General features: G+C 36.6%; 6 protein-coding genes across 6 annotated transcripts; 3 read left to right on the top strand and 3 right to left on the bottom strand.

Moving 5' to 3' along the window:
* Positions 1–1,109: 1,109 nt before the first annotated feature.
* LOC6578467 (neuropeptide-like protein 32) lies at positions 1,110–1,534 on the bottom strand. The gene has a single exon (XM_002004342.3). It carries the CDS (start codon positions 1,446–1,448, stop codon positions 1,116–1,118), a length of 333 nt encoding a protein of 110 aa, XP_002004378.1. The 5' UTR covers positions 1,449–1,534; the 3' UTR covers positions 1,110–1,115.
* A 1,652-nt stretch (positions 1,535–3,186) lies between these two features.
* Positions 3,187–3,676, bottom strand: LOC6578465 (glycine-rich RNA-binding protein 1). The gene has a single exon (XM_044010734.1). It carries the CDS (start codon positions 3,638–3,640, stop codon positions 3,284–3,286), a length of 357 nt encoding a protein of 118 aa, XP_043866669.1. The 5' UTR covers positions 3,641–3,676; the 3' UTR covers positions 3,187–3,283.
* Positions 3,677–4,192: 516 nt separating this feature from the next.
* LOC6578464 (trichohyalin) lies at positions 4,193–4,748 on the top strand. Its single transcript, XM_002004339.3, has 2 exons — positions 4,193–4,497; positions 4,561–4,748. Exons 1-2 carry the CDS (start codon positions 4,202–4,204, stop codon positions 4,715–4,717), a joined length of 453 nt encoding a protein of 150 aa, XP_002004375.1. The 5' UTR covers positions 4,193–4,201; the 3' UTR covers positions 4,718–4,748.
* A 1,851-nt stretch (positions 4,749–6,599) lies between these two features.
* Positions 6,600–7,820, bottom strand: LOC6578462 (shematrin-like protein 2). Its single transcript, XM_044010758.1, has one exon. It carries the CDS (start codon positions 7,495–7,497, stop codon positions 6,709–6,711), a length of 789 nt encoding a protein of 262 aa, XP_043866693.1. The 5' UTR covers positions 7,498–7,820; the 3' UTR covers positions 6,600–6,708.
* Positions 7,821–10,315: 2,495 nt separating this feature from the next.
* Positions 10,316–10,827, top strand: LOC6578461 (glycine-rich RNA-binding protein GRP2A). The gene has a single exon (XM_032729828.2). The coding sequence runs from the start codon at positions 10,347–10,349 to the stop codon at positions 10,761–10,763; it is 417 nt and encodes a 138-aa protein (XP_032585719.1). The 5' UTR covers positions 10,316–10,346; the 3' UTR covers positions 10,764–10,827.
* Positions 10,828–13,037: 2,210 nt separating this feature from the next.
* LOC6578460 lies at positions 13,038–13,536 on the top strand. The gene has a single exon (XM_002004335.4). The coding sequence runs from the start codon at positions 13,144–13,146 to the stop codon at positions 13,402–13,404; it is 261 nt and encodes an 86-aa protein (XP_002004371.1). The 5' UTR covers positions 13,038–13,143; the 3' UTR covers positions 13,405–13,536.
* The last annotated feature ends 414 nt before the right edge of the window (positions 13,537–13,950 follow it).

The following is a 13,950-nucleotide window of genomic DNA, read 5'->3' as shown; positions in this document are numbered from 1 at the left end:
TAAACACTTTATAAGACGAGGGAATCAACGAGTATATGTGCCATAAGTCAAATTTTATTCTTTGGGTTGAGTTGACATTAGTTTATCCGACTAGAATATACCGATCATATACAAAGTCGAAGTGAAAGATGAGTGGGGAACAAATGGTATACTATGATATAAAAATCTATTGACTCATTTCTTTATTGAAAAATATCATCAATCGAAATAAACAAAAGTCCAACTTAATGAATCTCATAAAAAAAATAGCAGCGTTGCCAGACATTTCAAAAATTGAAAGCTCAGCTATATACCGCAACAAATACGAATTCATAAATTTCAACTGCAATTCCAGATGCCACTTTCACTTATTTACGGCGCTGCGCGCTAAAAATGACTTGGCAAAAATAATGGAAGCGCTGATTAGCGTATAATAAGGCAAGCATTTAAATGGGGGGACTGTCAAAGCCAGTTCTGAGACAAACACAAAACAAAATAAAAAAGAAAATAAATTAAACAAAATGTGAAATGTTTTTAGAAATATTAAACACAAACAAGAGAAGTCAATAAACTTATTAATTTGATGACTATCAAAGAGTTGAAGGATAAATGGCTTCATCGTCTGATGACAGATTAAGAGAGCCAAATAATTTTCGAGAAATCTTTCTAAATACACAAAGCTAAAGAAGACTCGACTTGATGTTTTCTTACATTTACTCAAGCCGCTTGCATCTTGCAAAACAGATTTAAGATATTTTTAAAATTTATTGCTAAACAAAATTGCGGAATTCTAAAATATTAATTCAAAACATATATTTTTTTAAAATATAAATATGTTTTTTTTTTTTATAATAACTAGAGAAAAATCTACATCATATTTAAATATATGAAAATAATTCAAAATCTAAAAGATATTGTATTTATTTGTAAAAATATATATTTATTAAACTAAAAAAGAAAAAATGTTTGTTTTTTTTGAGCTCCTTATAATTTTTGTTTTTTAGTTTGAAAAAATTAAAAAAATAACAAATATTAAAAATATTTTTTTTAATGTTCTTTATTGGCAAACAGAATATGTACAAAAACTGAAAGTTCTGTCCTGCAGCTTCGATTAGATGAGCTTCGTCTTGGACAGTTTACCAACCGCCGCCCCAACGGCGACCGCCCCATCTACCGCCACGACCACCCCAGCTAGACAATCCTCCACGTCCGCCCCAGCTAGACAATCCACCACGTCCACCAGCCCATCCTCCACGTCCGCCGGCCCAGCCAAGGCCCCGTCCATAGCCTCCACGCCAGATTTGGCGGGCTTGACGGAGACCCTCGTTCTCATGTGCATTTCCATCCATCTCAAGGCTGAGCAGATTCAGCTGTGCGTCAGGGTACTGCTCCTCAGCCTCGATGTCGGCCAGGGCATAGGTGTAGGCGAGGCATACCACGCCGATGAGTGCCAAAAGTGTGAAGCGCATCCTGATTGGAGAATTCCTTAAATGGATTTGGTTTATTACTTGGTTGGTTGAGTGATTGTGCTTTACTGATGCCTGATGCTTTAATCCGTCGGCCTTTTATTTGGCTATCTAGAGCCTGGCCAGAACCGGATGAGCTGTTCCCGTTCCTGTTCTCGTACGCATTGCCTGATTTTAAGTGTCACACAGTACTTAAAATCCACAAACAATATTAGAATGGAAATGGGGATGGGAATTTTTGTTTACTTTTTGCCTGGTGTCGATGCCAGGCATTGTTACTTTCACAATGTTTTTATTTATTTATTGCTCTCTAGATTATTACACCTGTTCTGCCTGCGGTTGTTGTTGTTGCTCAAATTAAATTTCTTTTGTTTTAACTCTTGTTATTGTTATACAAATTATGCATCTAAGCAGGTCACTGTGCAATGCCCACTTAATGGGGAGAAGCTGCTCATTAGTAATGCTAATGTTAGTGTTGTAAAGGGGAGGATACAAGCGAGCTGTTTGGGGTTTTAGTGTTATTACTACTACTACTACTACTATTACGACTACTACTACTACTACTATCACGACTGCTACTACTACTATTACTACTACTACTACTACTACTATCACGACTGCTACTACTACTATCACGACTACTACTACTACTACTATAACGACTGCTACTACTACTATTACTACTACTACTACTACTATTACTACTACTACTGCTACTATCATGACTGCTACTACTACCATCGCGACTGCTACTACTACTATTACTACTACTACTACTACTATCACGATTGTTACTACTACTATTACTACTATCATGACTACTACTACTACTACTAATACCATTACTACTAATAATACTATTACTACTACTACTAATAATAATAATACTTTTACTACTACTACTACCATATCTTACTACTACTACTTCTAATTCCTTTACTATTGCTACTACTATTAATCAATACATAAAGATGAGCTGATCAGCAAGTATTATTGTAAAGTCCCATAAGCAGTCTCTGGCAAGTGAGCTACTTGAATTGCAATCGGCAAGTCATTCGCTTTAGCTATGCTAAATGTATATACTATGAAAAAAGAATACATAAGTAGAGCTAAAGTCAAAAGTCCAATAAGTAAACACTCGAAATTCGCATATAATCGTGAATTGTTCTCTATGACACACTGATGCATTATAATGGAACAAAAGAGAAAAAAATATCCAAAATATCAAAACAAATTAGCTGAAACAAAATATTCAAATTGCGCATAGCTAAGTTGATATGACACATGTATGTACATATATATACCGCTTTTTATAATGCAAATTGGTTAAATGAATAATTGGGTAGCTAAAGAGCTAAACGTGTTTCTAAGCTCAATTGTGATATACTTCTAATGAGATGCACATTATTAACTGGGAGGAATGACCAATTAAAAATTGCTATTTATGATTAAGGCTTTGCATAGGATTACAGATTTTTTAGGTAAATTCGTACTGTCCGCCCCTAAAAATACGAGAGTTTATAGATCCTTCTATTTATACATCTGAGCAAACCATACCGCTATTGAGTTCCATCTCACAAAATCTATCGACACATGCTTGCCCTAGAAATAGAGCAGCAAAAAACTGAACGCAATGAAAGACTTTGATCGGGAAGTTCTTGACTCGGCACGGGGTATCTGTTGATCTCACACCTCACACTCAACATTAAACTTTTCACAAATTAATTAATACATTTCAATATATCAAGTAATATGAGATTTACTTTGTTTTCAAACATATTCAGATTACATTACATAATATATATTTTTGTGGTGTGATAGTAAAAATCCACTCCAGATTAGCGGCCATAGCCATAACGACCATAGCCACCACGGCCAAATCCTCGATATCCATAGCCACCACGGCCAAATCCTCCATATCCAAAGCCACCACGGCCATATCCTCCATATCCAAAGCCACCACGACCATATCCTCCATATCCAAAGCCACCACGGCCATATCCTCTACGTCCAAATCCAAATGCACGGGCCTCTCGATCGCCTTCGTTCCCATGTTGATCGCCCTGATCGGCCAGACTTAGCAGCGATAACTCGTTATTGTTATCCTTAACTGAATCATCCTCCAATGGCTGGCCGTAGCTCAAGCTTAGGCAGACGGCTCCCACAATTATCAACAGCAATAGTGTTAGGCGCATCTTTCCGGTTCTAATGCAATTCTCAACTGACCCCAACCTGAGTAATGCCAGACCTATTTATTGCAGATTTGGCAAGATGAATTGTTGTTTCAGCTTTATGGAAATACCCATAATTTGTAGGCGCTTATGATTAATTAGTCTCGGAGGGGCGCATTAAAATGTAAGTCCGAATGCTTCAACTCATTTACTTAGTATTGTTGAATGTAAATAATATATGTATTACTGATTCGTATGGCTAAGAATGTAATAATTCAATTTTGGAATTAGAAAACATCAAAAGGCAAAAGGACTCATGGAGTCTATCTATTCCATCATATGGTAGCTAAGCTTGAATATTGATATTATTATAGGCATTCTCTCTTGCTCTCTCTCCCTCTCTATCTCTACTCTATGTCTGCATTTCAACCTCTCCTTAGTGTCTAAACAGTATGTTTCATGAAATGTAAATACAGCTAACAGTACAGTAACAGAGCCAAACGAGTAGTCAGCACTGAACATTCTTCATGCCGTTACCAAGGCTCGTTGAGTCCAGTCAACGACCAAACAAGCAACAGCCCGAAAATGCATGTGGCCGAGTTTCTGAATCGAACCAATCGACGCAATCGAAATACCCAAATCGAGTGCCATGTCGAACGTAAGCTAGGCGAATATGCTGAAGATTTGGATAGACGTCGTCATCTGCTCGCTCACCAGCTCCACAGCGAGGAGCAGCAGCTGTATGAGGAACTGGCGGAGCTGCAGCAAGCCCAGACGGACTTAGAGCAGAATAAGCGCATTGAATGGATCCAAATGGCGCTGATGAGAGACGAGGCAGCGGAACGTGAGCTGCTCGAACAGAAGCAACAGCAGCGAGAAATGTGAGTCAGCTGAATTTGTTGCAATCGACATTTCCTTAGAAATATAACTTGACTCCCCTGCAGTGAAAACTCAGAAGAGCATCGCCACGAGGAGACGAGGCAAATACTGCTGGCTACCAAAGAGGCGCAGCTCTATCAGATTGAGGAGCGCAAAGAACGGCGACGTCGCGCTGCCCAAATGGAGGCGATTTGGCATCAGAATGAATATAAATTCATATGAAATACAAAATACAAATAAATTTGAATCCAACCTCGCCTCGACTCGATTCGACTTATAAATAAAATCCCGTTCGATTTGAATTTATTATGTGGAATGCAAAAAGTAGCAGTAAATTAAGTAGGTGTGAATCTTTGTTAAATACTAGAAACTAGTTGAGACTAATAAAGACGTTAAGTCTCCAAGCAAGCGTCGAATGTGAAATACTCTGGAATGGAGAACAACTAAGCAGATGATGTTACTAATATTAGCATATTTAGAGTCAGCCTATTTGATCAATGACATGCATCTACTCTTACTCTTGTGGATTCTGTTTAAATATTGATGAGCTTTTACATATTTCATTTACTCGATCAACGTCATAAGCTCCACTGTGATTCCCTTCCATTCTAGCGTCAATTAACACCTTCATAGATGATCAGCGAAATCTTTTTTTTTTTTCTATGACTAAGTGTTGAATTATTCTGTTCAATGGCGATTAGCTAGCTTTCAAATTTTATAGTTGATTATTTAAAGTAAGTGATAGAGCTGACCCCGCTATTAACCTTTCGTAAAGGTAAACAAAATCAAGTTTTTTTTATGAGCTTTTGTCTAAACTCTATGAAATAATATGTAAATTCCGTTCTATCGTTTATAGCCTAATCATAAAAGTATGATGCATGTCTTATGATCTATGATCTATCATCGATCTATGATCTATAATCTGTTATCTATGATCTATGATCTATGATCTGTTATCTATGATCTCTAATCAAATTTACTATAAGCTATGATCTATTATCTATGATCTATGGTCTATGATCTATAATCAAATTTACTATAAGCTGTGATCTTTGATCTATGCCATCTAGCTCATATTTAAACAAGTGTGGTTTCAAATATATGATCAAAGTATTCTTATTACATTCTTATTTCATTACATACCAAAAAATTGAAAAATATTTTAAAAGCATTTTAAGTGAACAAAACTTAAATAATAACTTTATAGCAAGTCCAAATCATTTCCATGTATACAATCGGTGTCGTCAATATTTCGCATCATGAGACTGGTCTAGTAGATTTACCACCAATAATAATAATAGTAGTAGTCGTTGCAGGGTGGTCGGGGAAAGTAAATGTAGCTACGTGACCAAGGGCCGCCATATATATGGCGTAATTTACGAGCTCCTTGGTCAGAGTGTTGGGTGTCCACGTCAGCGACATCCTTCAAGGTAGCTACTGAGTCATTGTCCTTGTCCTTATTGTCCTGATGCTGCACCGCCTGCTGCAGCTCCATCTCCATCTGCTCCAGCGTAATTGGAGCCGGCAAGCCACAGGCAAAGCTGGCAAGTGCAAGCACGAACAAAATGCACAGTTTCATTGCGAATAAATCGAGGAATACGAACTGTCTGCCAATAGGTATATTGGGTATATTAGGAATAATGGGGGCCAACTGCCACCTTTATACTCCCGGTCCAAGACTTGCACTTTGCACTTCCAATTAAAACTATTGACACCCACAATTTAGCCACGCTCTTTGCCTGAATGACTTTGCACTCTAGCGGGTTGTTTGAAGTGCAGGGCAAACAAGGTCCATTGCTTTATAAATAAAAGTTCTTTCACTCTCAAAAGTCAATAGCATTTATTTAAATTCTAATTTATGTCAATAAGCAAGCGCGTATGAGCGTCAAATGGAAAACATACTTTTAGGCTGACACAAAATACCTCAATGTATTGCATATAATTTCAAATCCTTGAGAGAAAAATATTGCAAATTTATCGATAAATTTCTTAGGCAACCAGTGCTGCCAATGCTTCAAAGTAAATCCCCTGTTTGAGTCCATTCAACTTACTTAGAATCCAGTCAATCATGAACAAAAATATATAATTGCAACTCATGCTGAGTAATATATTAAATATAACAATTATTAAACAAAATTAATGCATTAACAATATTTAATATTTTAACAGACTTAGCTTACAAATACTTCATTAATCACTTAGAGTAAACGAGCTTAGCCGCTGAGGTTGCTCAAGATATTGCTTAGCGCTTGCGCATTGATGCCAGCACCACCTGCACCACCTGCACCACCATTGGCCAAAAGAGGACGCAAACTGCTGCCCAAAGCTTGGCCCAGTAGCCCAGCGATTTGTGCTGCCTGCGCCGTGGTTAACTGTGAGCCAGCTCCACCTGTTGCCGTGCTACCTGAGCCGGGACTGGAGCTGACTGGCGTTGGATAGGCAGCGGGTCTGTTGCCATAGCTGCCAGCGTTGCCATAGCTATTGAAATTGTTGTAGTTGGGCCGATAGCCGTTGTAGCTGCCTGGATATTGTGTGGGTCGCTGATAGGCGGCATAGTTGTTGTAGTTGTTGTAGTTGGGTCTATTGTAGTTGTTGTAGTTGTAGTTGGGTCTGTTGTAGTTGTTGTAGCTGTAGTTGGGTCTGTTGTAGCCATAGCTCGGATAGCCCAAGTAGTTGGCGTAGCTGGGATAGCCTAGGCCCAGACTGGGATAGCCATAGCCATAGTAGTTGCCGTAGCCCGGATAGCCGCCTCCACCTGCAACTCCAGCTCCTCCATAGTAGGGATCCGACTGTGTGCCTGCACCGCTGCCACTTCCACTGGTACCACCCACGGGCACCACTGGCACATCGTACAGCGGACTCGCCCCCGCGCCGAGCAGCAACGGCGCTAGCAGACCCAATGTGCGTCCCTGAGGACGATCCGATGCTTTCGATTTGCTCTTCTGGGCAGCCACCAGCGCGAGGAAGACAACGAGCAGACAGAAACGCGAGCGCCAATACATTTTACAAACTTAACTCTGGCGACGCTCGAACACAAACTAAAACTGCGGCACTTCACCAAATTTAGTTTATATATGCGCAAAAGGTATAGAAACAACCACGCCCCTTAACAACTATTTGTTGGCCAAATCTGTTACGGAAACTGGCAGACCTTCGGCGCATCCAATATTTGTTGCCAAAATTCACAACGGAACCGCACCAAACGCACACGCAAAGTAAGAAACGCGCTTGAAACGCCTCGGAAACGCGCCGAAATCGCGTCATGGACTGGTTTTCATGCTTTCACGCATGCTCAAACGACTGCAGACGCTGTCTGACATTGACCTTACTCCACGACTCGGCAAATATTGACCAAATAGGTAAGAATGAAGCGAAAACAGTAAACACTAATAAAACACGACTAACTAATACTGTGTAAAAGATTTGAGGTTAATCAAATGTGGATTTGAGACGAAAACATTCAGCTTAGATGGCGTGTGTGGGTAGCCTATGATCAGTATATAAGAGCTAAGGGGTATATAGAGATGTGAGCTTAATTTGTTTAACATATAGGTTATATGTAGGCGCTCTGAGTAAATAAAGAGGCTTTGCGGATTTATTATACATATCAAAAAGCTTTTTGGTTTTCTATATTTTATACATTTTTTTTTACTACATATACATATACTACATATATCTTTATTTAAAAGTCTGTATGTGTATAATAAAAAAAATTTAAAAATTCTCTAATCAATTTTTTTGCAAACATCATATATCTTTCCATATAGATAGTATATATTCTCTTTTATGTCAAATAGATCTCATATTGAATATACATAGTTATAGATCTAAACACATATTTAATCAGATATTCACAGAAATATATCTCATATCAACTCTCAAAGTCAACATACCCTATTCAAATCAATTTCAATGGGTATACAAAAACTGTTTCACACCGCTAATGCGTTATTATTGTTTGTTTTTTTTTTTCTGTTCACTTCCGCGGGTTTTTCAAAAGTTTGTGGAACTTGTTTGCTTTATGGGATGAACTAGAATTATATGAAATATGATATAAGGTATTTTAAGACGCCTATAATTATATTTACTTTCAGTAGAAATACCTTGACAAGTGCGTAAACAAAACAAGTACTCGACTTTAGTAGAGGGCTAAGTGTAATGAATGGAATATTTTGTTATCTAAAAGTTAATTAATAAGTCGTTTAATCTCTGCATGCAAGTAAGAAAATCTTCCCCCTATAGAGTTCGTTAACCGCCTTTCAGCTAAATATGCATTTCTGTGGGAGAATTATTTGAATGAATGTAAACACATGTAATCTATCTTGATTATCATGTGATTCTACAATTATTAATTAGTCTATCATCTTTTTTTCTGTCATCTCAGTTGATGTCTGGACAGAGCAATTAGATATTTGTATATCAACCGGTTCTCATTTTTGTTGTCTCATTAATTTGACTCATGTTTTGTCTAAACGTCATTCACATTTTGTTCATATGGACTTTTTGTTTAAATTTGATGTGCACTGAGCGAAAATTTTACACAGCTTTTTGGTCAACCTAACATATATGAATTTTAAGCATTTGCACAAGACAAAGATTTATGATCTAAACTTGGCGAAAGCCTAAAAATATGCTTCAGATAAAACAGTTCTAACTATCGTATATTATCAATGACTTAAATGAATTTGTGAAGAATTTTTTTATGTATTCTAATAGCAATTCTTCAATTGCAATTTAAATATTTATATCTATAATGTTTTGTTTTTCAATTTAATTATACAGATTTTGTTTAAGATTTTTTAAAAACATTTTTTAAAAAATTCTTTGAATTTAAAATTGTTTTTAATTTGTTTAAAATACATAGAAAAATGGTTTCATAAAAGCTAATTAGACAATTTCATGACGCCGACACTTGTTTTAGGCAAAAAGAAAACGAAAACAAATTAAGTACTCTTAATAAAAATATAGATATAAACAAAACGGGTTTTTAATGACAGAAAAAGAAAAAGATTAGAGAATGAAAAAAGTATTGAAATAAGTAGCTGCTGAGACAAACTCTTAACTGCGCAGTTCTGCAATCAAATTGAAAGGTCAGTGATCAGAGCTCTTAACAAGTTTTTAATTATTTTCGATTGGCGCTCACGGTGTTTAAATTGTTGACGAGCGAAAGCAATAATAATCAAAAGAAGATCAAGTGTAGCACATGAAAATACCCTATAAATTATGATAAAACGAAATTTGAGGCATGAAGACATAGACAAACTTTAGATAACTAAAAATAAACCTAATTATGATTGGCCCTAGAACTTGTCATGGCTTCAACTACCTTTTATGCTTAGTATACTTACAGGGTATTGACAGAATGAATGCCTTAGAGAGTACATTTTATATTTTTTAAGAATATTACACTATCCCATTTAAGCAAGCTAAACTACCTCATATAATTCCCCAATTTACAGGGTATTTTCTCAGTGAGTCCCCAGCTGAAGAGGTTTAATGTTTATGGCAACTCTGTGAGAAGTTCGGGCTTTGCAACAATGTAGGTCTTTGGCTCTAGGCCAAACTAATGAATGGCATCCAAAAGTAAGCTCCCAATGCGGGGGCATCCGAAACGAATGCCTTGGGGGTCTGGGAATTCCATTTACAAGCTCTGGTGAAATCATCGAAAACGAAAAACAATTTGAAAACAAAAATAATGATAGATGCTTGAAACTAATGATGCGCTTGGCAGGATGAGCCAATCAGATTCGCATAGTTGTTCTCTTTTGGGGCATCCCCGTTCAAATATCGTTGCCTATAAAAGATCTCGACAATCGCTAGAACCCAAATAGAAGCAATTGCACAACTAAACATGAAACAATTTGTGGTGCTGGCGCTCATCTACTGCCTGGCCTTAAGCCTGACTTGGGCTCAGCCACTGGTACTAGAGGAGGTGGAGCAGAAGGAGCAGCCACAGCAGCTAACGCTTGAGGATGTGGATGCGCAGCCAGTGAATGATGCGGATGGAGCACGTGAGGCTCGCGGCTTCTGCTGCGGCGGTGGTTTCGGTGGTTTCGGAGGTCGTGGCTTTGGCGGAGGTTACGGTGGTCGTGGTTTTGGCGGTGGCTTCCGTCGCTTTGGCGGCGGTGGTTTCGGTGGCTTCCCGGGCGGTTACGGCGGCTACGGCGGTGGCTATCCAGGCGGCTTCGGTGGCGGCTATCCAGGCGGTGGCTTTGGATCGGCCTCAGCATCGGCCTCGGCCTCGGCCAGCTCTAGCTTTGGCAAATAAACGTAATCGACTTTTAATGTAAAACGAAACAAAATGAAATTTAATAAAAAAAAACTGAGTAATACTCGCTTATGAACCAAAAAATAAATAAATAAATAAAAGTATATTCATTTCAAAATCATGCCGCACATCATAACAAAGAGAGCAGACATTCAACTATTTATATTAAAACAAATACGTAACACTTTTCGTTAACAAAGAGCTGAAAAAAAGCTGGAAGATTTTGGGGGCACGGTTTCTACGCATTCGCGTAAAATGTTGGAGCTCAGCTGTTGACGCCTGCTACCAGCCGGTTTTTTTTTTAGCGAACAAACAACAACAAATAAACAGCAGAGTCAACAATCTTGGCATTAACAATAATACTATTAATAAAACACAACAAAATATCAAGCAAATATGAAGAATTTATTTTTATCACAAAAAGAAGTAAAACAAACAAAGTAATGAGAGAAAAATAGCTAAAAATATTCCATACAAATTTATTAATTTACACATAACTACGGCATATGACATTAATTAATTCTATATACATATAAAATACTACTGAAGCTGAACCTTTAATTTAATATTTTCTTCAAATTTCGACTAGACAATTCATTAGACGTTTTTTATTTTTTATTGACAATTAAAATTGACGCCAAGAAATTTATCGCCGTAAAATAAGAGGTGATAAATGATTTTTAAATTAGTCATCAACAATTGTTTTTGTTTAAGGCTGAGTTAAAAATGCTTTTGCGGTTGAAATTAATGAATTAAATAAATCAAATGATTTCAGAGTAATTGAAAAAATATATAAACAAAAAAATAATTAATTTATGCAAATGAATTAATTTAATATGTACTCAAAATTTAAGTAAAAGCCAAATAAATAAATAAGGAACATACTAAATAAATTAAAAATAATTAAATTATTATTTTGAATAATATTTTTGTATTTTCTTGAATAATGTTATTTTTGCTTTTTATTTCCATTTATAATATATTAAATAAACATTATTTAAAAACTAAAAAATTTATTCAATTTAAAAAATATCTATTAAAAAAGACAAAAATTTAATAAAATATATTTTCAATCAATTTTTATTAATTAAATTCAAACGAATTAAAGTGAAATATTTCTTTTAAAGTTAATATGATTAAATGGGCTATTCTTGGCGATATAAATGGAGATGTGTATATGTATATACCTATATTTTAGCTGTCATAAGCTGTATGCAGATCAAATCCCAGAATATCTGGTTTATTGAACTTGAACTTAAGTCGTATTATCAAGTTATTTTTCCTTTGGACAGAGTATGTTATCGCCTGATTATTAATATACACATTCATTGAGTCTTGAATGAAACCTGATAACACATATTTTTGGAAAAATATTTGTTCAATATCTTAAGTTAAGAATCCGTAAATATTTATAACAAACATGTCACCAAACTCCCATGACATGCCAAGCCTAGCCCAACACCGCCTCCTCTTTTCTCAAATTGTCGTCGTTTCTTGATATTCAATTTGGTGTAATATGCAAAATAACACGGAAATAAACTTGGGTATGATGAAAAGTGATTTATGATAAGTAGCCAATTAGCATCTATTTATTTTGTTTAACAAGAATTACAGAAAACGCAAATAAACATAAGCTAAACTTAGACCTGGCAACTGAATGGAGCTCTACAATATATTACTTACTGTAAACATACTCTGGATAAGAGTGTATGGCTTTGAGATACTCTGGACGCCAACAGAGGAACGGAGAGAGAGATGGACAAATTGACTTATAGGGAGTTGTACGAATAGATGATTGAATAAGACCCGAAATTGGAACAGATATACAAATAAATCTAGATTGATGGATAAGGCAACAGATGAACAGTCTTTATAGATAGAGGGATTAATGGGAGTACGTGCTTAGCAACATTAACTCAACTTGTATACCTGCTCAAGAATATATATATATGCTTTATGTAATCTACTACGCCTCTTTCTAACTGTTAATTAAATTACTCATTTGAAATCAAATTGGATTTATCTAGAATCATATTGATGAAATATATTTGATTCACAGCACCTACCGCAACAGTCACAAAAACAATAAGGTCGCAAATTAGGCGTTAATAAAATCCACACTAATGGATCAACTTGCAGCTGAGCTGAGTTTCCAACTTGAATTAAACGTCACCGTTTAAAGTTAGACGGAAATGTTATTCAGGTGCTAATCAACCGTCTGACGGTCTGTCACAAAAATTAGCGATTGTTCGTATAAAATGAGTTGAGAGCCGACAGCTGTCAAACAGAAACAAAAGGAACTTCAACTGGAGCACATCCAAGACAATAGCAACAGCAGCAGCAGCAGAATCTAGAGCCGATTACAAATTCACTATACAAAATGAAGCTCACATTGATCCTGGCACTTTTGCTGGCTACAATCAGCCTTATACAGGCAGCACCTGGGAGCAATCCCTATCAGGCCATCCAGTCTGCCTACGATCTCAGCGGACACCCCGTGAGAGAGAAGCGTGCGAGCTATCAGGACGACTATTACATCTGCTATCCAAGCCGTGTGGTCTACGACTTCCATAGCATTCCCAGATCCCTGGGCACACGTCGTCGTTACAAACCTCCAGACCAAGAGGTGGACTTACTCTAAGACTTGAGGAACACAGATGGGATACAAGTAATAGTCATTAGGATACGCACAGGTGTTAAAAATACTACAATTATTTATTTATTATTATGTGTACTAGATAAAAATAAAGAAATTAAGAAACCTAAACTAAAATTAATTTGAAATTTGAATTAATTATGGGATTGATTATTGGTATCTAGATATCGAGTTACGAATTGATTTAGCTGTTGCCTGCTATGCTACAAATGATTTAAAAGATCATTAAACTAATAAAGCTGTATACCTGCTCAAGAATATATATATGCTTTATGTAATCTAATACATACGCCTCTTTCTAGCTGTTAACCAAATTACTCATTTGCAGTCAAATTGGGGATTGCAAAAGAATTATCTGTGAGGCACTCATACTGGTGAAATATATTTGATTCACAGCGCCTACCGCAACAGTCATAAAAACAATTAAGACGCAAATTGGGCGTTAATAAATACCACACTGATGGATCAACTTGCAGCTGAGCTCAGTTTCCAGCGTGAATTGAACGTCACTCTTTAAAGTTGGACGGAAAT

Source organism: Drosophila mojavensis, unplaced genomic scaffold (genome assembly GCF_018153725.1).
Source record: "Drosophila mojavensis isolate 15081-1352.22 unplaced genomic scaffold, ASM1815372v1 contig_80, whole genome shotgun sequence".
NCBI lineage: Eukaryota > Metazoa > Arthropoda > Insecta > Diptera > Drosophilidae > Drosophila > Drosophila mojavensis.
This window is presented reverse-complemented; position numbering and strand designations above follow the sequence as displayed.